This window comes from Dromaius novaehollandiae, chromosome 3 (genome assembly GCF_036370855.1).
Source record: "Dromaius novaehollandiae isolate bDroNov1 chromosome 3, bDroNov1.hap1, whole genome shotgun sequence".
In the NCBI taxonomy this organism is placed as follows: domain Eukaryota; kingdom Metazoa; phylum Chordata; class Aves; order Casuariiformes; family Dromaiidae; genus Dromaius; species Dromaius novaehollandiae.
The window spans coordinates 87692455-87718298 of record NC_088100.1 but is presented as its reverse complement, the minus strand read 5'-3'; the positions used below and the strand labels follow the sequence as shown (position 1 = coordinate 87718298).

Sequence of the window (25844 nt, the reverse complement as noted above, 5' to 3'; positions counted from 1 at the left end):
TCTGAATGGAAATACTTTGTAGGACTTACTATAGCAGAGTTATACTCTGTCCATGTATGTGTGGGAAAGGAAGGAACAGAACAGAGGCTATATACGTGTGATTCAGTTCTCATCCACCTAGCTAAACTAGCTAATGTGGAATATTATAGCAGCTTATGTCTGTATGGAAACATTGGGCTTTAGATAAAATTTGGCCCCCAAATTATTTATTTCAATTCTTACATTATATTCACTTAAGATTCCTGATAAGTAATTTATTTTTTTATCAGCAAAGCAGATCTAATAAAATTCAACCATACTACTTCCCAACAAGTAGAAGAAAAATGTTTTATAAAAAGTACCCAAATCAAACAAACCTCAATCCACCCCCCTGCCATCTAGAAAAGGCATTCTGTTGTGACTGTTTAATAGGATTGTGTTTTCAATGCAATGCAAGATTCATATTTTAGGTCATGTTCCAATTTATTTATTTTCAAGTAGAAAAGGATGCTGTTTTAAAGGCCTACTTTATAAAGGTAGACAGGCAATGATAGTAATAACCTTTTTTTAATGTACATGCTATCATCATTCTTAAAAATTCTTTATTTTATACTGTGCATAGAGGGTACATAAAATATTGTCTATTAACACAATCTTGAGAGAGTTCCCCCCCCCTTTAAAAATGTGGAAGAACTGTAACAATTCAGGGTGGGGAGCCGTGCTGGTGTTCATGTAGATGCCAGGTTTTCCGCTTTCATTTTCTACATCTTTGTTTACCCTGATACTTGTATTTCAGCTTATTTTCAGTTTGTAGGTTTTGGGGGGTTATTGTTTGTTTGGTTTTTGTTTTTTCGAGGGGGAGGTGGTTTGTTTTTTTGGAATGAGTGTATAATTGAGAGTCTATTCTGAAAAGTGATTGTAATAAAATGGAATCTTCTTACTCATTTTTGTTCCCAGGGTATGTCTGTTCATACCATTTTATGTTGCTAGCAAATGTTGTATTCTTCAAGGACTGCTGTGTGTTTTTCCTTGCTGAGCTGGGACTTCTTACTGAGAGACTTTGTTGTTTTTGTGTTGCAAGAAAGAAAGAAACTGTTTAATACCAGATCGTTTTTATGTGCAAGATGACTTTGGAGGTCAGTGGTAGACAAATAGCTCTGTGTGTCATCTTCTACAGTCACTTCTCAGTATAAAAATTTATTTTAAATAGCTTGATTTTTGGCTGCATTCTTCTAAAAGTTTTTTAGAAGTGTTCATAGAGCTTAATTAACAGATCTTGTTGCAAACCTTAAAGCCATATCAGTAATCTTGCAGATACAGGCAAACATAGTATTGAGCATAAAATAACCACTAAGAAGAATTGTGGACTGAGAAATTTAAGGTGATTTGTTAAGAATTTTGAAAGTAGGAGTGACAAAATCATAAGCAGGTGTTTTGTTATACTCTTATTTGCAATATATCAATCTTGTTTTGTGGTAGCATAGACTAACTGGGATGTTTTCCATCATTTGTTTGTAAATACGTTATGCAATTTGCATCAGGGATTTTATTTTAGAACATTGAGGTATATACCCATATACCCATCAAAAGCATTTTTAAAAGATCTGTAAGGTTTATTATAGAATGCATCTTATAAAGTCTTTGGTTAAAACTGTGATCATCAAAACACATATTTTTACAGCACAAGTGGGAGAAAAATTTTTTCATTGCAATACTTAACATACACGTGATAGTGTATTATAAGTGGAACTCCTTTTGGCAAATTTTTGCAGTATTATAAATGACAAACTGCCTGAAAAAAATCAAAATGACTGGGAGTAAGTGAGGACAATCTCTAAATGGCTAAATGACTACTTAAGGAACTGAGATAGGTATAGCTGTCTTCAGCAAATGGCTTTCAGTTCTCCTGTCTTTTCACGCCCTTTGGGTTTTGCAATTGCTGCAGTGATTTCTTCCAGGAAGAATGCGTTTTAGGTCCACAGAGTGTCGTGGTTGTAGACTGACCATATTTTATTAATATGATGTTGAAAAATCAGTAGAACCATTGAAGCCCAGCAGATAACTTGAGGAAATAAATTCTGGCAAGAATGCAGAGGGTGTTTATCAAGCTTGATTTTCTTTTTTTTCTTTTTTTTTTTTTTTGTGAAAAAGACTTACAGACTCTAAGCATATTGTTTCCTTTTGAATTTCTAAAGAAAATGAGTACTTCATTATAGCAAACAGGTACAAAATATGCATGCATGTAAATATGTAACTGGCTTATGATAAGAGGAAGTTATTAGGCTTGTCATATTGATTGTCTTCATTTGCTTATGTGGCATCCTTTATGATCTACTAGAGTGTCTTGTATCTGATTCTGCATCTTGAATACACAGTTAAAATGCCTTAAACGTCTTCTGTGAAAATCCATGGCTGTTCATGAGATATGCCCTGCACAGAACAGTCTGTTCACATGGGCAGGCTAGGATAACTGCCAAAAACAAACACAAACCATTAAATTCAGAGTTCTCAGAAGCAACTGGGTTAAACACAGTTCATGCAGTAGCTAAATACGACGTGAACATAGGAGTTGTATTCTGGCTCATCATACTTTTTAAAGGTGGAAGAAAATGTTTTCCTTTTGTCCTTTTTTTCTACCTGATCAGTAATTTTGACTTCTAATAATCAATTTATTGTATATTATGGATGTCTGGACTACCCTCTTTAGCTAAGTACCAGGAGTTCAGTCTGAACGCTAAACTTAGCGTTGCCGAGATGCCCTACGCTATGGATCTGAAACCTGTTCTGTTCCCCTGCTCTTTGGAATTCTCTCTTCCTGTCAGTCAGGCATCCTCTGAGTTTGGCATGTTTACTCTTTCATCTCCTTGCTTAGCACATCCAAGCTGTGTCCAAATCCAGTTGATGTGTTTCCAAAATTCACTTTTTTTCCTGCTGGTTTGACTGCATCAATTCACAGCTCAGTTTCTGAAATCTACTTTTATTTTACTTCCCTGGCAATCAAATATACTCATCTTCCTCCTTTCCCCAAAGTTATGAAATGTAATTGCTATTTAATTTACATTCCCATCACTTTACAATTGTAAATACCGTATTTCAAATTGGGGCACTCGCTCCCTGTTTTCTTTTGCAGTGGTCCTATTTTTAATGCAATGTGCACTACAGCTTGTTATCCCTTATATATGATCTGCTTTGGTTTAGTTTACCCATTTAACTGTTCATATTTGAATTTCCTTCTGTACACTTTTTAGTTTTGGGTTTTGTTTTGCTCTTTGTATGCAAATTGCCCACACTGAAACTAACATTATTTAAATCATCTTTTCCAAATGCCTCTTCAAAGCCTTGCAGTAACTGTTGATAGAAGCAGAAGGAATATATGGAGAGTTATTCAAGCACTTTTAGTTTGCAAAATCCTTCATTAGTGAATAGTATCTTAGTTACAGCTCTCTGAATCGTAACTATTATCCTTATTATTTATCTGTTCTTTTTCAATTAATCTGATTGATATTCTTATTAATTACTGCATATCCTTTATGTTAGTACAGTGGTAAAACTATGGGGGAAGTTTCAGAAACTCCAAGTCAAGGATTTTGAAACTACGTAGAATGCTCTACAGATTCGTATTCTCAATAAAATTTCTGCTCCTAGTTTGTCTTAGTACACTTAGGAATGTTTTCTAATGCCTTGTACGGTAAGTACGTATGCAGAAAAATAGGATCCCCATTTTAATATACATAATTTGCTATAAAACTGAGTGAACATATTTAGCAGTCTCATATAAAGTCTTTTTTCGTCAATATCGGTATCTTCATTAATAATCTGGATGATGAACTAGAACTAATCTTGTGTAATCTGCAGGCATTGAGTACAGAGGATTTACCGTAGAACTGCAGTGTGATCATCATGAATTTTGAAATAATGCAAAATTAATATCTTGAAATTAAATAAAAGCAAGTATGAAGTGGTGACTTTGGGAACACTGAAATGCATGTAAACGGAAAATACAAACTGAGAAGTTTTTTTTTTCTGCTTCACTTGAACTTATTTAAAAGTAAAAGTAGATAAAAGCACATTAGGAAAACAGATGCTTATTTTTTTTTCTAGCTATCCTTTTTTCTTCCTTTAGACTTGGGGAGGAGAGAGGGGAGGGGAAAGAAGGTTCCTGTTGCCATTAATTTTTCTGGCCAGTTTTTGTTTTAATTTGTAGATGGTCTCACATATATTTCAACAAAACAAAATGGCTTCTGTGGTTTTTAAAGAATCATTACTTCTGTTCAATCATCCTAAAATAGTTATACTGACCTCTAGCATAGTTCATCTGTGCTATAACAAATATTAATTCTTGATTAGAAGTAGGGGGGGGAGGAGAACAACACATTCCCAGTCACTAAAGATAGCTTGTGTTAAAGCTATATATTTAGACTATTGTGACAAGCAGGTGCACTCTGAGTCATGATTTGTGTTCATGGGAAAATGTGTACTGCCAGTCAGAAGAAATGTACTCTCCTTTTAACAAAATTTGGCCATGCAGAAGAGGACAAGGCATCTGCTCAGAGGCAGTGCTGTAACTCATGTTGTCCCCTAAAATATGCCAATACTTCCTGCAAGGATTATATCTTGCTTGCATTGTGTCACATAGATTTTGTTACCTCATGCTTGTTATGGGATAAAGAATTTAAAAAATAAAATTGAATGACTGGCTTATGTAGATAAAGTTATATTCTCAGGATATTTGAAGCAGTGGTGCTGAGATAAAGTGATACAATTTATTAATAAATCTACATCAAGATACTACAGTTCTTTGGCCATCAATCAGTTTGTGCTTTGCCTCTCCGCTTGTCAGGCTGAGGTTGTATTCCAGCAAACATATTGCCCGACAGAATGAAGCTTGGGGACTTGCTGTATTTTTAGCCTGCTCTTTGTCCACTTGCTTTACTGGTGCAACCACAGAACGGGGTGGAGTATTGCAGGGGGACCATAGGGTACCAATCATTGCTTTGCAGTTGAAAAGTGTGTTTTGGGAACTTGCTTTTTCCCTGCTGATTTGGGAGACTTCATTATGTGCCAGCCATAGTGTTAGCTGGGTTTTTTTAGGAATTTTTTTTGACAGTAGGTACAACTATGTCAGTTTAAAAATAAAAAGCAAGTCAAACCCCATCCCCCACACTCTTTTCAGAAATGCAAGATGATAATTTTCTGGAAGTCCTTACTGTTTATAGTGGTCATTTAAAAAAAAGAAAAAAAAAAAAGTAAAAGGTTTAGGGTTTTTTTTTTTTTTTTTTACCTTGACCCACCTGTGTTGGATATCTGATTTGTGATGGTTAATAAAGTTCTGTAAGTCATAAATGAATACTTAGACTCTCTTTACCTCCTTTATCAAAACTGAAACAAAATTAAAAAGGCATTTTTCTCATTTTTCAGACAACTCAGACCACATCCAAACCTGCCTCTGTTAACCTGGCTGCATCTTTCTCTTCTCAAAGACACAGCTAATCAATATCTAGATAATAGCTAGTTCCATTTAAAGTTGCAGGTGTTTCTTCTGACAAATACAAGCTTTACAAAAGGGAACTTTTTGTCTTTTTGTATAAAGGAGTCTTTTTGTGTTAATGGATAAGAGATGCAACAATAGGTGTCATCACTATTTCATCACGATTTTTTGTTGTTGTTTGCTTAAGTTTTCTCATAGACTTCCCTCAAATGATTTTGAAATCCTGGAAATGTTTGAAGAATGGAAATATCGAAGGAAGGTAGAGGTCTTTGTCTATTTAGACTTCAGTCACAACACCGCACTGTTTGCGAATGTACTTTATCACAACAACCCACAAAATACAAATAGCTATTTTTCTAAATGGTAGAGAGACAGTTTCAAGCACAAACCTTCAGGTTATTCCATGGCTGTTTCTGCGTAAGAGATATTCTCATTATTTGGTGAATTGTATAAGTAGATTGGTTAATCTTGAATTCTGGTAGTATGCATTTCCTGCAGATATTTGACAGACATGTGAGATTCTAAATTTTCTCAAATCTTAAAAATCACTTGTTTTACCTTTTGCAGAGTTTTCTGTTCCTGTTTAAAGTCTTAGTTATCTATTAATGCACCTGTTCTCAGAAGGATTTCATATAGATAACATTTTTTCTGAAGAGGAACTGTGAGCTAGTTGTATAGCAATGGAACTATGATGGTGGGAGGTGCATGTACATATAAGTACTCATGGATGTAGGATGAATGTGCAAAATTAATAATGTGTTTGAGAAGATGCTTTGCCTGCCTTTCCAAATAATAGTGCCCCCAAATACTCTGCTTATCTATTCTGGCCTGTCATATCCGCACTATTTATGCAGAGGAAGCACTAGGAGTAGTGTTAGAATGTAAATCTGTTCTGTGGACCTTGCAGCTACCCATATTACCTTATTACCCGTAAAAAATGGACTAAACACTCAAATGTGGCTGCACAGTAACTTTGGTGATGGAATAAGAATAACAAGATTTGCAAATAGAGCTTCAAGTTTAGAAGAGGTAACCCTAAAAAAAGTGTTACATGATGTTGTTTGTGATTACAAGTAAAGAAATTTATTGACACAGTAAATATTATTAATTGCCAAATATTATTAAGCAATTTACAGGTTGCAATTTACTCCTGTATTCCTCATTAAATATTGAGGTTTTGATTCGTATTTTTCTTCAGATATTTATGCCATAAAAGCATGATTTCTTTTAATTTAAAAGAATATGTAAAACTGTGGAACTATATTAAACCAAGAAAAAAGTGGCTACAGAAGAACAGCATATTCAAGAAACGAGGCAGAGCATGATAACTGGTTTGTATCCTCAAAGATTGCTACCACTTTACAAATCAAGACTATACCAGTAAAGAAAAATCGTACGTTGTATCATACTCTTTTTTTTTCCCCCTTAGGAAATATTTTTTAAAAATATTCAATTTGTGCATAAGAATATTTAGAAATGATTAATATATATTTATTCAAGATTTGGGGAGCGTTTCATGGCTTCAGAATTGCAGAAAGCAGGCTTTTTGCATTAGAGCAGAATGCAAGCACATTGAAAAGCTTCCTCAGAAAAGTTCCTTATCTTTCTGGACCTTTAGAAGAGTCACTCCACAAAGGAGCAGGAGTTGAATGACTGAGTGCTTAATTTTTTTTGCCTTTCACCTGCTTCTCAGACATTAAAAACACTATGGGTTGTGGCCATCTGGTGGTGAATCCTTTTTAAATACACTAACTTTCTTCGAGATTTTGAAGTGAGACGTCTAGCTTTAAAAAAAAAAAAAGAAAACTATCTTTTCTCTTTAGCACTAGCAATACTTTTGCAAGAGTGTAACATCTGTGCAGGTCATTTTTTTCTTTTGCTTGGTTGGGGTTTTTTTTGGCCTCCCCTAAGTCAAAGCAATTTTTGACTTTATAGCTAATCTTTTCAGCAAGCAATTTTAATATCTGTATGTCTTTTCCACAGTAATTCTGTAATTCTTTAATGTCAAAGTCCTTAATAGTAAAAATAATGCATTTATCATTTTTAGGCAGAATTTTACAAATGTTTCCAAGATACCAAATGATTCTCTAAAACATCTCTGAAGTATACATCTGTTCTGAAAGAATTTATATTCTTTAATATTTAGGACTCCCATAAATTTGATAGATGATGTACTGGCTCTCCTACTTAACTCTGTATTGCTAAATTGCCTTGTAATGGTCAAAACATGTTTTTCTAGTATTTTGCTATGTGAGCAATGGTTGTAAATGTAATGGAAAAAGTATTCTATCACAAATGGAAGGGATCAATATAAGCATCAGTAGGAAACAGTGTAGTTTAAGAACCAAGGGAAGCCACACCTTGAGTGAGATTAGTCTACATGGGTTTCGAAACCTGGTGGAATTCTAAAATCTGCTAACTCCCTGTCAGAGGAAAAACTGAAATATTGTTTTAATTAGAGAAATAATTCAGTGAGCATATTAGTAGAAAATGTAAGCATACATATTTCTTGTTTTCACTACATAATGGCAAAAATCTGAAAATGTGGTGCTTTCAGTTTTGTTGTTTTTTCTTATCTGGGAAATGGACTTTAAAATTGTTTTGGTAATGATTTTGGCTTTGTTTTTTGTTCCTTCATCAGTGTCATTTTTTTCATATCTGACCATTCCAACTAGCAATTCCGTGAATCTTGATGACATTGACGTAAACTTCTGCTCTTTTTTTTTATAATTGGTGTCGCTATTTCTTATATTTAACTTGTAGATTTGACCAAGATGACAGATAAGCATAATACAACAAAAATTAGTTAAACTCAATATGCCAGCATGCCACCATCCATCCATTAACATTGAACATTGAATGGTAGGATGGTACCGGGTTAATGTGTATAATGGTTTGTTTCATTTTCAGGTATTTGGAGTGGATGACAGCCAGGATTATAATAGGCCTGTTATCAACGAGAACCAGAAAGATTTAGTAAAAGATTGGGCTATAAATTCTGCTGCAGTAGTGCTGGAAGAAAAAAGACCACTGAGTACAACTGGATTTCTTGACACAGAGGTAGAATTTAATTTTTGATGGTCTTGTTTTTTCTTCCAATAAGAGAGAACACTAATAATTGACCAGTAAGTGTTAAACAGCAAAAAACCCTTAACTAGAAAATACTAGTTCAGATCTATAAGTATTTGATTTTTCTTAATCCCTTATTGCATTATCAAAATTTCCCTGTCAGCCAAGTTAAATTGTGAAGGCATTTTAAACTTTGCTGCCTTTCTATATCCACTAACACCAGTGTTGGAAATGTAGCAGGAATTTCCTTGTGATGTTACATTTGCAACACGTGTTTGCATAGTATACACTTCTCATAAGTTACACAGTATAACTGAGAAAAAGCTGGTTATACCTTATAGCCCAAAGGAGGTAACTATATTAAAACTCAGAAATAAGTTATATACGTTTAATGCGTGATACAAGGCAGCTAGGAAAAATATGATGGATACATTTCAGGTGTTTTTTTTTTCTTTTTTCTTTTTTTACAAAACCAGAGGACTTCAGGTGTTCATGTTCAGGGTGTGAGTTCAGAAGTGAGATGCTGCTCATGCAGAGCTGCTCATGTTAGTTGCCTTGGAGGCAAGTGGGAGGCATTTAATCAGTTAGTGAAAGATTAGGCAAAGGAAAACACACGTTCTTTGTACATGACTCGCAGGATATGTGCAAGAGCTAGATGTTATTCATACCTCGTACTGAAATCTTGGAAGACGTTCGGATATCATTGTGATGGATAAAGTAAACTTGAAATGTGATAGGAACAGAATGGGCTCCGACTGGAGCAGAATTAATCTGATAACGGTAACAAAGCATGCCGCACGTACTTATAGTTGCCATGGTAAGCTGTTGGTGAAATACAATCCTGCAAATAAATTAGTACACATTTGATAATTTCTGGAATATATCAAGAGCTTAAAGTGTGACTTTGTGTGCCTGTCAAGCAAAAACATTGTCTTTAGGTTCTAGGAATCTGTTCTTCATAGAAAAAAATCTGTTTTGTCATGATTGTATTTTAGCTACTGCGCAGTCCTGTTACACTAAATATGTCAGTATATATGTCATATCTAGATTAGCATCTTTGAATAGCTCCTCTAAGGCTATTATTTTGGATAAATTATGCCATATAGGATGGTCACATTGTGTAGTAGAATTTGACGAACTGCCTTGCACCTTACCTCTTTGTTTGAATCTGTAATCACAATCCTACTCCATCTCTTCTTTTTCATGCCTTTTGTAACATTCAGCTCCTTTGTGCCATATCAGTTTTCAAGATTATCAAAAATATCTACATTTTCCATTTCTCTAATTACATAAGTAGCAGAAGATTCATATATGGTTTATTTTATGAATTTTTTTTATGAACAAGTTTTGTTTTATGAATTTTGAGCTTTCCAGGTGTCATGCTTTTCAGATTACAGGGTTCGACTTCTTTTACAATCACAAGACAGGTTTAAGAATGGCAATGACATACTAAAATTGGCTGTGGATTTGAGAGGAATTATGATAATGGTGCCTTTTTATTACTGTGGATGCTTTGCTGAATAAATAGGTCTGCAGATATTGGGAAGGGAATGAGTAATTTGGCATAATCTTAATTTGCAAGATTATTATGAGGTATGATAGGAAAAAGATGAAAATCCTTCTGTATTTAAAGGAGACAAAGCTATTATAATCAATGCGAATATAGTAAGAATTGGTGTAGGGAAAGATGAGGATGGTTGAAGGTGGAAAAAGCTTACTAGAGAAACTTAAAAATAGAAGTTGGTTAATATGTATGTAGAAGTAAGACAGGCCAATTCATGTTCCAGATAATAGAAATGTATTTGGTAGTATTGTAATAGGGAAACATGATGATAAATATTGATTCAACTGGAGAGAAGTTTGTAATATTTTAAGTGTTGTTACCAAATCTGAGACTTGGTTTCTTTCATCGTTAGGAAAGGGAGAGGAAAATGTGTTTGATTTATAAGGTACATCTGAACATTATATTCTGGTCATATGCAAGCCTTTCTGCTTGTGCTTTTTTTTTAAAGACTTACTGCATCACTGAGTTGCAGTTCATGAGCTAATAAACGTTACTGAAGGTCTTGGCTAGTATGGTCAGGTAGGCTCTGGGTAGCTCGGTGTTGCAGATTTGCATCAGCTCAGACTGTTGGTAGGCCTTGTTCTATCTGCCCCTTCACAGGTGTACCTATAGATGAGCTGACAGAATGAGGTGAAGTCAGACCGTGATGGACATTAAGAAAAAAAGGCATTGGGGGAATAAAAATTTCAGAAATTTCAATTCCGGAAGATTAGAAAGAAAAGATAGCTTGGAAAGTGATGAAGATTTTATAGAAGGATTTTGGGTTGAGAGATTTTTTTGAACTTAACATATTTAAGTTTACAGGGCTTGTGATGTATCATGAATAACTTCCTTTGAGAGAGAGTAAAATTTGCTCCTCTCGTAAAGAAATTCTTGATTTCTTTCCTTGGTTATGACAGACTTGGGTACTTTGGAATACTTTGCATAATAAGACTAAATAAAAATGCAGAACGAAAGTCTGACAAAGTTGGATTGCGCCTGCATGTACTGGTTCTTGCCTTTTAAATGGTTACACATCAGGCAGTAAGTACTGAGTAAAACTACTGAATCCATCTACTTAAAATACTTAAATATTTTTATTTTCTGTATTATAAGCTGCCACTTGCCAGCCAAGGTAAGTGTGATTTCAGAACAAAAATTAAATAAGATAGAGCACAAAGAGAACATTATTATTATGCAAGTTTGATTAATGTAAATACTGCAGACATTTGGGCTAAGATTTATGCACCCAGCTTCCTTTCAATTTTCAGTGACCAGTCATCATGTGCTAACCACAGTTCTCTAACCACAAACATGGTTTACTACCATTCAGTTCTGTGTCTTTTTGGTGTGCTTTTTAAGGACATATCCATCTCTTTCTTTTTTTTTCTTTTTTTCTTTCTTTCTTTTTTTTTTTTTTTTTGAAGATTGCAGCATACTTAGACTCTTGATTCTGTGCTTGCAAAGTCCTCAGTGTTATTGACCACAATGATTCTTTTTGTGTTTTGAATGCCCATTTCACATCTTTACCATTGAAAATAAGAGAGATAACATTGCTGACATTCTGTGTACTGAATAATTTTTTTTACATACATACTTGCTGTATTGCTTTTAGAACTGGAGAATTGCCATGTGCGTTAGAGGCTTTATTTTCTTTTGTGTGTCCACCTTCATTACACTAATTTCCTGTCCTTCTTTAGAGCAAACCATTCAGTCTTAAGTTTGACATTTGCTTTTGGGGGGGGGGGGCTTAGGTGTTGTACTTGACGTAAAATGACTGTGTCACTAATGTCATATGGCTGTGAAAAGGCAAATGTGACCCTTGGATGCATTAGGAGAAGTATTTTCATTAGAAACGGGAAGCGTTGTTGCCATGATAGAAGCTGTGGGTGAAATTTCCTCTGAAATACTGGCACTGAAATTCTGATCGTTCTTGTTCAAGGAGGCTAAACTCAAAACTAGGAAAGGTACAAAGATGTCTACTCAGATTATTAAGGGAATGAAGGTTTACCTTACAAGAACAAATTGCTATAATTCAAATAGTAGCTGAGATGGGTATGGCTGCTGGCTTTTGCTGTCTTAATGGAGTAAATGCAACGAAAGGAAAAAGAACTACTTAAGATAGATGTCAGTGTTGTTCCATGAACAAATGTGAAGACGCTGGCTATAAAAAAAGTGAGTATGGAAATTAGAAGAGAGATCATCACCCCTGGAGGAATGTGTTTCTGAAGCAATGGGAAGAGGAAAATGGAAGTGCTTTCAAGATGGCACTTGAAAAATTTATAAGAGGATGGGCATGACATAATTCTTACAACACAAGATGCCTGGAGTATGCATCTGAAAAGACTATTCTTCTATGGTCCTGTGCTTGTTGAAATTTGTAACAAAAAAAAAAAAGAGAGAGAGAGAGAGAGAAAGATTTTTCTTGTGCTCTGAAGTACCGCATATTGGAGTAGCTTCCATGTTTCTTGTGCATGTGTTGTTGTTTTTTTGTAGAAGTAGAGCCTGAAGCTATAAATCTTCATGCTACATAATACATCCACAGAATTCCATAGGTAGTTTTTGTGAAGATGTATCACTCCAATTTAGTTTGAATATGTGATAAGAATAAGAAGAAGCAGGTTAAACATGAAGTTAAGAGGCTGATACTACTTATGTAAACCTGGCTTTTCTGAAAGACCGCAGAATTTCTCTTGGTATTCAAGAGAATATTTGGAGGGTGTCTCAGACACTGGTTGGTTACTTGAAGGCCTGTAAGAGGAAAGTTGGTATGGATTTTAGGAAGAAAACTAGAATAACTGAATTCAACTTTTTTTAATGTGTGTCTTACAAATCTCACTGTTGGACGTGTTTCACTTTATTATTGTGCTGTATACTAGACTTAAAAAAAATTATTGTGTAACTTTATCTAGTAAGCTATTAAAGCTTTCATTCTTAAATTGCTGTCAAAGAAACTGCTTTTCATAGCTTTGTTAGTTGTGCTCATGTGTACAGAGAATTGGCAAAACACGTTCACATCCATTGCTATGTAGAAAACAGGGGGTTTGGCAGTGTAATTACTTTAAGAAAAAAGTAATTTGTCATGTTCCTTCACTACAGTTAATTCGCAAAATCTTAACATACTTTTCCACTGAAGTGCCATTCGGATTTCTGATACATATTATCTCTGTCTCTCTGGAATTAGATAGTATACAAGGAACTATTCAGAGCTCCCTCTAGCACAGAGAATTGGGAGCTCTACCATATTTGGCTTGAGCTATAATTAATTTCTTTGAGAAGGATGACAGTTTGCTAGTAGGGACAAGGAGAAATGGAGTAAATAGTTTAGAGAAATGAAATAAAAAATGAGGCTTCAGCAGTAGAAACACTTTCTGTTGTCAAAATTTACAGGATTCATTCCTGATCAAGAGAGATATATAGATTGGTTCCTGGTCAAAGAATGGAATCCCAAACGGCCAGTGCTCTAGGCATCATCAGGATTTTGAACAGAAGTGCAAGGATTTGAACAGGCAGCACTGATTCAGCTAAACTTCTAAAATAGCTCCTACAAATTTTCTCCTGAAGCAAATTACTGGTACCTCCGTGTCCTTCCCATCTCTTTTTGTTAATCTTGATTTGCGATTTCTAATGTGACTTACCTAAAATTATCCAGCTCCTTTGAAACTGTAGAGAACAAATTTTTCATTTGCAGTGTTTTGTCTTTTTAATCCTGTCAATCAGACTATATAAAGCCTTTGAGAGTGTGCCACCCCATGTATGTATGCACATCCACATGTATATGCATCCACACTTGCTTGCTGTCTTTCTTGGAGGTGTGAGCAAGAGAGCCTGTAAAACACTGGATGAAATAGTGATATTGCATTATATTCAGAAATCTGTTTTCAAAAAAAATGCTTTATCTACTGTAAAAACATAAGATGATTTGATTTCCTATTTACTGTTTTAAATTTTAAAATTTTTCAAGGTTTTAGAAAGCTTTCCCTGCAGGAGAGTAAATTTATTTTCTTTCCAGGTCAGCTGTGAAAAATGATCAGATACTGATTAAGCTGACTTCAGTGGTACTCACTAGTCATGCATTTTGTTTAAAGCCAGTCTTTGCTTCTGCTTTTAATTTAGGCCAAAGAACTGGTCTGATCTTCCTTTCTTGTCTACAGTAAGAAAGCAGTTCAATCCTTTGCTTCAGAAGGACTTTTATATATTATAGTACATTAATATGTATATATTAAATATTACTAGTCTGAAGAGAATAGTTTTGTAACTTAATAGTTGGATGTCCTTTTTACTTTCACTGAGATGTTCATTCAAGTACCTTGATCTTCAGGCAGTTGTGTTTATATAAACTGCAGATATTTGACTAGGTTTTTTTTGAAAGTTATAACAAGCTATTTCACTTTCAGTCTTTAAACTAGTCTTTCTGTAAGGAAGTAAATATGATTTATCTTGGCAAAAGTGTCTTTTAAACTGGCAAAATGTCACTTTTTCTCTTCTTTCTCCTTTTTTTCCCCCATCCCCTTTTTTCCCCCATCCCCTTTTTTCCCCCATCCCCTTTTTTCCCCCATCCCCTTTTTTTCCCCATCCCCTTTTTTTCCCCATCCCCTTTTTTTCCCCATCCCCTTTTTTTCCCCATCCCCTTTTTTTCCCCATCCCCTTTTTTTCCCCATCCCCTTTTTTTCCCCATCCCCTTTTTTTCCCCATCCCCTTTTTTTCCCCATCCCCTTTTTTTCCCCATCCCCTTTTTTTCCCCATCCCCTTTTTTTCCCCATCCCCTTTTTTTCCCCCATCCCCTTTTTTTCCCCCATCCCCTTTTTTCCCCCATCCCCTTTTTTTCCCCCATCCCCTTTTTTTCCCCCATCCCCTTTTTTTCCCCCATCCCCTTTTTTTCCCCCATCCCCTTTTTTTCCCCCATCCCCTTTTTTTCCCCCCATCCCCTTTTTTTCCCCCATCCCCTTTTTTTCCCCCATCCCCTTTTTTTCCCCCATCCCCTTTTTTTCCCCCATCCCCTTTTTTTCCCCCATCCCCTTTTTTCCCCCCTTTCTTTCAACAGTTTTTCTGAGGTGAGGACTGAAATAACTTAGTTTTAACCAGGCATGTGTTCTAATATATTTTTACATAGTGTCAGTTGTTTAAAAGCTCATTGTAATGGGAAATGCTGCTTATTCTGTACTTATTCAGCAACTGTGTAACGGAGTAAATTCCTTGTTCAACATATACTCCATCCAGGAAAATAGAAAACCTGCAATGAGGAGGTGCTTTTTATCAAAAGCATCAGTTATCAGTTGTAATTATCAGCAATTATCAGTTGTAATTTTTTTCTCTCTCTTTTCTTTTCATTTTCCTTCCTTTAGGAAGGCTCTACTGCCCCTGGAAGTAAACGCTGGGTATCACAGTGGGCCAGTTTGGCTGCTAATCACACACGACATGACCAAGATGACATCAGATTGGAGTCATCTGTGCCTGCTCCACTGGAAAACGGTACTAAAAGCAGTTCTTGTTGTCATAATTTCTGCAGAAGAAACTATGAAAGGGGGAAAGGACTTGGTTATAAACATAAACGGACAGCTTTTCTTCTGTTAGTTCTTCACCTAAAATTCTTTCATATCTTTTAGAAGAAACAATGTAAAATCTAGCTGAACGATAATGATGTTTGATATGGCAAAAAAGTGGTAATACTAATCTGGACATTATAAAAAGTACCTAAAACTTCGTAATATAAAAGCAACTTTCATTTTCATGCAGTTGGGCTGGTGTGTCAGATTTTTTTAATAGTATGTTTTCTCTGCTTACGTCTTTGCGCTGAGGCAGTCCTGAGAATTTCCCAAATTGGATTTTAAGAAATCGACTGTTAAACAGTCCAGCCTGAGACTTCACTGTAGCCATCAGTCAGTTAAAGCAAACTTTCTAAGCTGTGAAACATAGGAAACATACCTTCTCTTCAGTGATCAAGCTTCTTTATCGTCTTTTTCCTTGCAAGTGTCAGACGTTCAGACTGTCTCTGTCCTTAAACTGCTGTTCACATTTGCGATTATAAATGCTGGGTTTTTTAAGGTGTATGTTCTTGACAATGAAGGAGTTGCTTACCTTACTTTACTTTTCCTCTTTTGTCTTCTCCTTGTCAATCTCAGCCTAGAGATGGTGATTTAACACAGCACTCTAGTGTAATTTTAATGCTGATATTTGCACGTTAAGGTAGAAATGTTTAAATCCTGCAAGATAGTTCCTTAATTTTCTACTGTAAATTATATGAATTAATGTAGCTATTTATTGCAAAATTGACTGGTAATTACAAATGGATGTCATCTCAATGACTGCTTCAGTTTCCAGAAGCAATACTCTACTTGGAGACCAACAAGTAGTTGATTATCGTTCTACTACTTTAGATGTGTTTCTGTCCTGCAATTCCAGCATTTCATCCTATTCCAGTTGACTTTGAAATTCTCAGCATCACAACAAAGTTTAAATGATCTAATATGAAAAACAAGTGTTTTAGGAGTAGAAATGCTTTTCTGTGTAAACCGCTTCTGAAGATATACTACCATCTACAGAACATGTCCAGAATATAACTTGCTGTTAGACATTGGTGAGTATAATAAATTATATTTTTTCTCTAGTCTATAGCAACTTTGTAGTTAATATTTTTTCATGGGAGTGTAATGTTCTCTATATATTTTTTTTTTTTTGTTATAGCTGCTGGTTTTCTTCAGATTGTCAAGAATCCATGTCTCGTACAATTTCAGAGCAAGCAACATCTTTGAACTTTAATTTAGTGTCTCAGAAGACTGCAGCTTCAACTGATAAGACCAAGTCTTTACAGCTGCCAGAGTGGAATCCTGGGATTCTCTCCCTGTTTAGGCTGGGAGCCAGGCTCCAGCGCTCTGCGCAGCAGTCAGGCCTGCAGAAAAAACTGAAGATTGCCTATTACTCAGTAGAGGGTTTTTTTGTAGATCCTCAGACCAGTGTAAAAGTGTAGGGACAGAGCTTTCTGCAAAGTGTTTATTCATTCAATATGACATATAAAAAAGCAAAAAGACAATATCATGTCTGTATTTTTCTGCCTGGATGTTAGATTTCTTGGGACATGTAGGTAACTCCCTTTGTTCCTGGTCTGGGCTAGATGAACTGAACCCTTGCCTGAACTGCTCAGTCTTGAATCTCCTGGGCGCTATTTATTTTCTTTTGAATTCCCTCTTTTTCTGTTGGGATATCTTAATTTAGTTGTAGCTAATGTATGCATTTCCATAAGTGCATTTGTGATAGATTTATTTTTCTGCTCTCAGATTTTAGATAATGCTACTAAATTAATACAGATGTTTTCTATGCTCTTTATAGAAATCTTATTTATTCTTTACTGGAAAAAAGCCATCGTTTCTTCAGGAAAAACTTAGCTTTTAATTCTGTGTATTATTCTGGCACAAGAAAAGGAAGACAGAGCATGAATCTTAATTCTAGAGTTGAATTTTTTTACTACTTTATTTCTTCTACATAAACAGCAACAAAAAACGTGAATCTGAAACGTTATTGGGAGTTTCTTCCAAAAGGAAACTTATGTATTGATTAATGACTGAATGTCTATTCTGGATTGTATTTAGCAGATGAAAGTATTTGTAGGCATGCTTAATTAAATGGTTCATCAAATACAGTTATTTTTCTGATCATTTACTCTCTGCAGTAATTTCACATGGTTTTAGGATCCTAGAAGGTGAGGCCATTTAATGAAGTAAGCAATAAAATAGCTTCAACTTGAGTCTCATTTTACTTTTTGTAGTAGTTTCCAAAGAAATTTTACTTTTTATGTTGTGCAATGCAAACTTACATATCAATGTGCAGGAAAATGCTTAACGGTAACTGCTGCTTCAGTAGTAGCTTTTCACTCCCCCTAGCAATTGAAATTTGCGTATCATGTTCCTTAGGATACCAAACATCTAAGGACGTGGAAAGGGGGAAAATTCAATAATGTGGTGTATCACGTACACAGAATATTTGAAATCGTGATTAAACTCTGTACTACTCGGCAGGATGAGATACGCATACAAGGCATTTAAAATCATAGCTCCTAGAGTAATAAGACAGATCCTTTACATTTGGGGGAGGGGGGGTTGCTTTTGTATTGCTTTAAACAGTCAGTTTCAAATGGGGCGCTGACTAGGATCTTCTGTGAAGGGATGAATTTTGTGACTTAAGTGAAACAACTACTGCACAATTCTATACTGCAAGAATTCCAAAATACCTAGGGAGAAATCCAGAAAGCTTTCTAGCACCTAAGATGTATTGAAAATAGAATTTGACACATAGGTCTAAAGAACAATTCACAAAAACGTGTCCTGCTGGCTTAGATGCCTGTATTTCCTTCAGAAAACTTAGTAGTTAAACTTCACATAAAATATATACGGCCAAAGGCAATGCCATCTGGTCAGAGCAGAACAACTCTATGCCTGTCTTCTAATAAGGATTGTTTGAAACTTGTCAAGAAGTCCTCTTGCCTAAATATTCTAAAAGGTTTGATTTGGTATGTGTGTCTGAGAGAAGTTAATCTGATTTTCTTTAAACTTCCAGTTTCTTTTTCTTGACAGATGATACCCAAGAATAATAAAGCAGAAGTTAGAAAACCTTTATGTAGATTTCAGAGATATTTCCTGATTCCCAAATGAATGTCCTAACTCAGGCTATACCAAAAAAAAAAAAAAGTCATTTTGCATTCTTCATCAAAGGTTTGACACTGTGCAAAGAAGAAAAAAGATTAATGAGATCAGACAGAAAACGGCAGAGTATTCAGTTAGGTGTATATCTATGTATGTATATATGTGTGTGTGTGCATGTATGTGTATATGCAGAGATGTGTACGTATAGTGTAATTGTTAATATGCAATTAAGTGGTTCAACAATTCTCTTAAAGGGGAAGCCCTGTATTTCAGTTTCTATTCCTGAAACAATAGGTGTTAGTGACAAGCCTGATAGAAAGATTCCAACAGATTATGCAGAGAAGTTGTTTTTAATCTCTCCCATGGAAAAGTGAATTGACAGATGTGTGTTAGTATGTATATCTGCACTATATTGCAAAAACAGGCAAATGAACTTGCAAAAAGAATTGTGTTCCATCCAAACATAGTCAAATCAGAGCAATTCAGAGAGCGTGCTTATCTCTGAGTAAAGACTTGTTTCTGATGGCACAGCTGGTGTATGTTTATGTTGAATAGACAAGGAGAGCAGTTATCGCTATGGAAAAAAAGAGGTTGAATTCAAAAATGGAACTATTCAGCATTAACTATTTGTTGCAACAATTTGAATGTCCGTATTTTTCGGCCTAAAGAGCATTCCAGGTCCATTAAGAAGTTGATGAAAGTGCTTTAGAACCACTGCATTTGTTTGACACTGTATCTATTCCTTTACTATACATTTTCTTTTTCATTTGGCATAAAAGCATTCTTTTTGCTCTCTGTACAGCAGCAATCATAATAAGTTCTTTCTTCATGAGTAGGGTTTGTCAGTCCTGCTAAAAGCTATGCCACAGTGTCCCCTGGCACCGCAGCCTCTTCCTTGAGGGGAGGTCTTCAAGGGATAGGCTGTAACCCCTTGGTGAGACAAGGTGAACTGTTGAAGAAGAAAGTAGAGAGGAGAGGGAACTTGCTCTGTTCAGTAACTTGAAGTTTCCAATCTGGTGCTGAATGTGTTTATGAATGTAAGACTTGTTTTCCTCTTCCAGTTATAATACTGTCCTGATACTAATTGGTGATTTGTTGTGCACTTATTTTAACCTAATGTGGTAGCAGAAAAACATTAAGTTTATAGTCACAGTGTACTTTGCTGGCTAAGAGAGTTTGGTTTAAGGGACAGCTTAATTCAATTAGTTCAAATTCTTTTATCTATGAAAACTTTCCTTTTTCTATGAAAGCAACCATAGCCCATATTATGCAGAATATATACTAAAATTAGAATGAAACAGAGAAAATTGGCATAGTCCCTGTGCAAGAATGACACACACATTTGTAAAGTGTTCCCTTTCCCAATTTGCAGTCACAGAGTCTCTGCAAGGTAGTCATTAGCTTAGGATGCTGCACAAATGGGCACTTGTTTAATCACAACCAAAATTGTCCACATCTGGGAAGAAACTATGCCTGTTTGTAGCAGAGCAAGAGGAAGGTCTGTTTTTCCGTCTTCTCACTCCTACCCTACTTCTGAAATGACTCCTTTCCTTTTCCTGCAACTTTCTATTTCTAGGAAGCATGTTTTTTAAGGATGGCTTTTTCTAGCCTGGTCACGTCTCTGTGGTACAACACAAATGGTGCATTGCAGTAATTCTACTGCTAACTTTTAAACGTTGTTTTAGTAGACACAAGCTCTGTATAAGTGCTTTGGACTGTGTTGTAATGACTTTGTATAGAATAAGCTTCCTTTCTATGACACTTTTAATATTCTAACTCTAATAATATAGAAATATTTTTTTAATCTATATAATTTCTCTAATATCAGGTATTATCTCTCATACCTTTCTAAAACTATTACAATAGTGCCTATGTTTTTGTTGGGCTTTTATTTTATTTTTGTTTCAACAGTAGAATGAAATAATACAGCTAGTTATCTTCAACTTATTTATCATAGTTTGGAGGTAGTTAATCTAATTCACAGACAGAGTTTCAGCTCTATAATGTCCTGTAAAGAGGAAATGATACTTAATGGGGATAGGACAGGTAGTTATGGGCTAAATTGGAGAAAATCAAGCTCAGATTAAAGATTAGGGAAAAAATCTGGAGAGTTATGCACTGAAATTGTTTATAGGGATAGTCAAATCTCCAGCATTAGAGATTTTGAGAACTTATTAAACGCTTCTTAACATATATTTGTCTAAGTGTAATTGATCCTGCCATGGAACAGAGAGGGAGACTAAAGACTTTTTAAATGTCTTTTTCAGTTCTATTCTACGTTGTTTTATTAGTCTTACGTAATCTTAGGAATTTAATGTTTATATTTAACGACTTTTTTTTCTTTTGTGTTTTTAGACACGGACATCAGTGAATCTGGTATTTCAGTTAGAAGCACTGGTTCAGCTGCTTCTATGACTGGCCAAGGTGAGAGAAAGAGGAGGACACTTCCACAGCTTCCTAAAGAGGAGAAAGTGAATGAAAGCTCAGAAGTAAAAACTGCATCTCATCAAAGATCAGAGATAGGTGAAAAGCAAGACACTGAACTTCAGGAGAAAGAAACTCCAACTCGTGCCTTGGATGCTGATAGTAGAAGTATGGCAAAGGCAAGTAGAGCAGTGAATGGTCTTTCACCCAAAGCTGCTGGAGACAAAGTTTTTTCTTTCCCCAGCAGCTGCTCTTCCAGTAAAGAGAGAGTTGAAACTGGCAGAGAAACTTCTGTGGTAAAACAAGCGTTAGCAAAAATTCAGCAACAAGAAAGAAAGGAGCAAGGGCATTGGACACCCACAAAACAATCTTCTATGAAACCTGTTGCAAACCAGGCTGAAAAAGTTAGGGAGGAAAGTGCTATGTCGCACAAAAGATTAGATAATCAAGACAAAGCTCCTGGACATGCTACCGATAAAGCAGAAATGAAGTTGGTACAGAGTGAGGGGAAAAGAAGAAAAAATGAAGAAATTATTAAGGGACAAAGTCCTAAAGCATCTGGAGGAGAAAGAAAGGAATCTTCAAAACCATTAGTGAGGCAAGGTAGCTTTACTATAGATAAGCCTAGTACGAATATACCTATAGAACTTATTCCTCACATTAATAAGCAAAGTGGATCTGCTGTCCCTTTAACACCTGCAAACAGAATACGTGAGAGAAGTGACACCATGGACACTGATTCCAGTCTGGATACAACACTCATTTTGAAAGACACAGAGGCTGTAATGGCTTTTCTTGAAGCTAAATTGCGTGAAGAAAATAAAACTGATGAAGGTCCTGAGACTCCTAGCTATAACAGAGATAATTCCATATCGCCAGAATCAGATGTAGACACAGCCAGCACAATCAGCCTTGTAACTGGTGATACTGAAAGAAAATCCACACAGAAGCGGAAGAGCTTTACAACTTTATATAAAGATAGATGTTCCTCTGGTTCCCCTTCAAAGGACATTTTAAAATCTTCTGCAACAAATGCCAGAGAGAAGATCGAAAAGAAAACTAAAAGTCGATCTTCAGATGGTGGGTCTAGAGCTGATGCTCGTAAACCTGTGCAATCCACTGGAAGAATGAGACAACCATCAGTAGATCTGACAGATGATGACCAAACATCTAGTGTACCTCATTCTGCCATTTCTGATATCTTATCATCTGACCAGGAAACCTACTCTGGCAAATCACATGGAAGAGTTCCTTTTGCCTCCACAGATGAACTTTCACATTCCAAAATGGAAGGAAAGTCAGCTAAATCAAAAACCTCTCCTGTGACACTTGGGCAATCCAGTAAATCTACCACTCTTCCAAGACCTCGTCCTACAAGGACTTCTCTCTTGCGCAGAGCACGGCTTGGTGAAGCTTCAGATAGTGAACTCGCTGATGCAGATAAAGCTTCCGTGGCTTCTGAAGTGTCCACTACAAGTTCTACATCAAAACCTCCGTCAGGGAGGAGAAGTATTTCCAGAATAGACTTGCTTGCTCAACCTCGCAGAACTCGACTTGGCTCGTTATCCGCACGGAGTGATTCTGAAGCAACAATAACTAGAAGCACAGCCTCATCTCGTACCCCAGAAGCTATCATCAGAAGCGGTGCAAGATTAACATCAGCAGGAGACGGAAGTAAAGTTTCTGCTAGAACTCGAGCTAATAGTATTTCTCGACTTTCAGATTCAAAATCCAAATCTCTGGCTTCTGCTCATAATTCTCCTTCAGGTACGTGAGATTATTTGAGCCAGTCTCATAAAATAATAGGTATTTTCTAAGTGTTTTTAAGGAACAGTGCTTATGGAGTATTCATTGAGTTTTGTTAAAGCAGTATTTGAAGAAAAAGGAGGCAGCTTCATCAGCTAGGCTTGTGGATCTTTCACATTTAAAATTGCAAAGATGAGAAATTTTAATCCTTTAACTGTTGGGCTTTTTTTTTATTTTCTTTCTGGAAATCAGTAACAAAGAATTGCATTGGGGCATTCAGATGTGACAGCACTGATTTGCACGCTACAAAAACAGAGCAGAAATCCCTTTGCTTCAGTCACAGTGGTAAAAGTTCAAAAGGTCAGCAGTACATTTTACTAGATAGAAAATATAGTATTTATTTCTAAGTTAGGCTTGTAAGTATGCTGAACAGCAAGTGTTCCATGAGGAAGACTATCATTATTATATTAACAATTTAAGATTCACTTCCTGAACCACAAAAGTGAGGTTTGTGTCATAAGACTAGTAAAGTAACAAAAAAATTGAACACAAACATTATTTAACTAAATATCGTAAAGCTGCTTATATTAACAAAATGTTTGCCTTGCCTTGGAGCAGTTTCTGTTCTCTGTTGCAAATCATGTTTGGTACAAGAGAAGTATCTATATGTACAGAGCCCAACACCCTTCTTCCTCATTTTTGCTTCTGTTTAAATTTGTTGATGTTGCTTTGGAGTAGTAGCTCCTTTACTATAAGATGTACAGAAGAGAAAACCCATACAAGTCATGAATTTTAACCTACCCATTCTGCTAGAAGGTGGCATAACACTTTAAGTGAAGGCAGGCAGAAAGACTACTAGCTTTTTTCCAACAGCAATACTTAATCAACTAAAATTAAAATGTAATTTTAAATAAGTCATCTTGCTGATGAAACAAATGTCTATAATTGGTGTCTTCTTGCTTTTTGAATTGTCATACTACCAGGTTGACCTTATTTGAAGCCAATTTTAATTTTAAACCACAATCTGAGGGGGAAAAAAATGGAATAGCTTTCTTACTTCCAATGTTGTGTATTGCCACCAAAACTATATATTCTGCTCTACAGCTTCCCATTCTCATTTGATATAAGCATCTCTGCTGTGTGTGTTTGTGGCAGTCCTATTGCTCATTTGTTGCTTGTGTATCATATATGTCCTTTCATAGGATTGTTAGCCGTCTTTCCCAGGCAAGTAACTATTGGCTGTATAATTGATTAGCTAAATAGAAATTTCTGAAGAGATACAAGGAGATGTTTACTGAACTATGAAGTTGTATCTTTTGTAGTATTTTAACAGGTGTCTGCAAAGATACAAGAAAAAGTGAATCTTCAGAGAAAAACTCAGTCAGTTCCTAAGATCTCTTACAGGAAAAGTAGAACATTTTCATTTTTAATCAGAGGTTTAGATTGATATATGCAGTCTGAAAGGTGGCAACATTAGGTCAGGGAAGAGCGTCAGTTAAGATTGCTTTTATATATTTAATTTAATAATTAACACTAGTTCACATCCTGATGCTACTGATTTTTAAAAAGGTGAAACCCAGATATTGCATGTCACTTGGCTTCTTTTTCCATTTTTTCACAAAACTATATATGGATTTTGAGTTTTGTGCTCTTGCAAACTGTGCCTCCTGAAGTTCCTCCCGGTTGCCGCATTGAAGCGTTTTGCCAGTTCTGCTCAGTGGAATGTCTTTGGTTTTTTCTTCCTAGTCTGTCATGGTCATCTTTGTTTGTTATTTTTCTGATTTACTTGCATTACGCAATCAAAATTTAAGGTGACGTATAAAACACTGTTTTCAAGAGAGAAAAGATACTCTTTTCATAAGCTATCCCAACATAGCTAGATATCCTCAAAATACCATTGTTTGAAGAATCTACAGTAGAAATAGCTTTTGTTTATATAAATCTTTATCAGTTTATATACCAAAATCCGGGAGAAGCATATTTCACTGTAAAGGCAAAAAAAATGAAAGCAATAAATAAAGTCATATACTTTCAAAGCAAAATCATGGCTTGATAAACCAGTCAAGTCTTGTTACTATATTAGTAAAGTACTACTGTTTAGTATTTGGAGTTCTAGATTTTGTCTGTGTCAGTAAGCTTATTGTATAATTTTTTTACAGGGATATTTAGAGTGTACTTCAGGGAAATTTGAATTGGCTGAAGATTGGCATAAAATTGCCTAATGTATATAGGCCACAACTCAGTGTACCTCCATTTTCCCGTTAGCACCAAATAAAATGATCTAATAACTACCCAATGCATCAAGTTACTAAAAATACCATTTATTAGTTTATTCCTATATAAGCATATTTTAAATAATCTTTGAATAGTGTGTTATTGTCATGCAGAATATTAAAATGTAATACAACGCAAATTTTGGGCCCAAAGCATATAATTCCTGAACTTTATTCTACTTGTAGAAATGTCAACTTAATGTCAACTTTTCTTTGTAGAAGTGCCACTTAAATTGCCATGCTTTTGCAAATTGCTAATGAAGTGACTGAGAAAAATACCTCAATGCTTGTATGGTTTTAATTTTGGTTGGGGCAGACTTAAGATATAAACGTGATTTATTGTCTTGTTTCCCTTGAGTTAAACTGGAAAATGAATGGTCATTGCCAATAATTTAGTTTTTTTCTTTTACCAGAAAAACGGTTGAGATATAAGTGTTAAGATTATTCTGTGGGCCTTCTCATCAGAGTTCACTTAACATTACGACATTTTAGATCTCTACTTGTTAACAGCATAATCACACCCTTTAAACTCAGACTACCAAAGAGAAAATTACTTCTGCAAAATCATCAAAAAGATCCTCCAAATCTTTTTGAATGTTTAAACATATGTGCCTGTAAAAGGAAAAAAAAACCCTGTAGTCTTTGGATTTTTTTTGTTGCCTTGTACTTCATGTGAATGAATTGTA

At 35.4% G+C, this 25844-nt stretch overlaps 1 protein-coding gene, 1 long non-coding RNA gene and 1 other non-coding gene across 13 annotated transcripts in view; all 3 read left to right on the top strand.

Moving 5' to 3' along the window:
* The window catches only part of CEP170 (centrosomal protein 170), a 110229-nt gene that overhangs the window by 62810 nt on the left and 21575 nt on the right, over positions 1-25844 (top strand). For 10 of the 11 annotated variants that reach the window (XM_064509387.1, XM_064509386.1, XM_064509384.1 and 7 more), the window contains 3 exons: positions 8378-8527; positions 15425-15551; positions 21071-22906. In XM_064509387.1, coding sequence (XP_064365457.1) covers positions 8378-8527; positions 15425-15551; positions 21071-22906 — 2113 coding nt within the window. The remainder of the gene's footprint in view (positions 1-8377; positions 8528-15424; positions 15552-21070; positions 22907-25844) is intronic. The other variant, XM_064509385.1, reaches the window with a different exon arrangement.
* LOC135327906 (uncharacterized) lies at positions 16326-17715 on the top strand. The gene is made up of 2 exons (XR_010388484.1): positions 16326-16656; positions 16764-17715. It is a non-coding gene; the product is annotated as an uncharacterized LOC135327906 (long non-coding RNA).
* LOC112984653 (U6 spliceosomal RNA) lies at positions 19978-20079 on the top strand. The gene has a single exon (XR_003259550.1). It is a non-coding gene; the product is annotated as a U6 spliceosomal RNA (small nuclear RNA).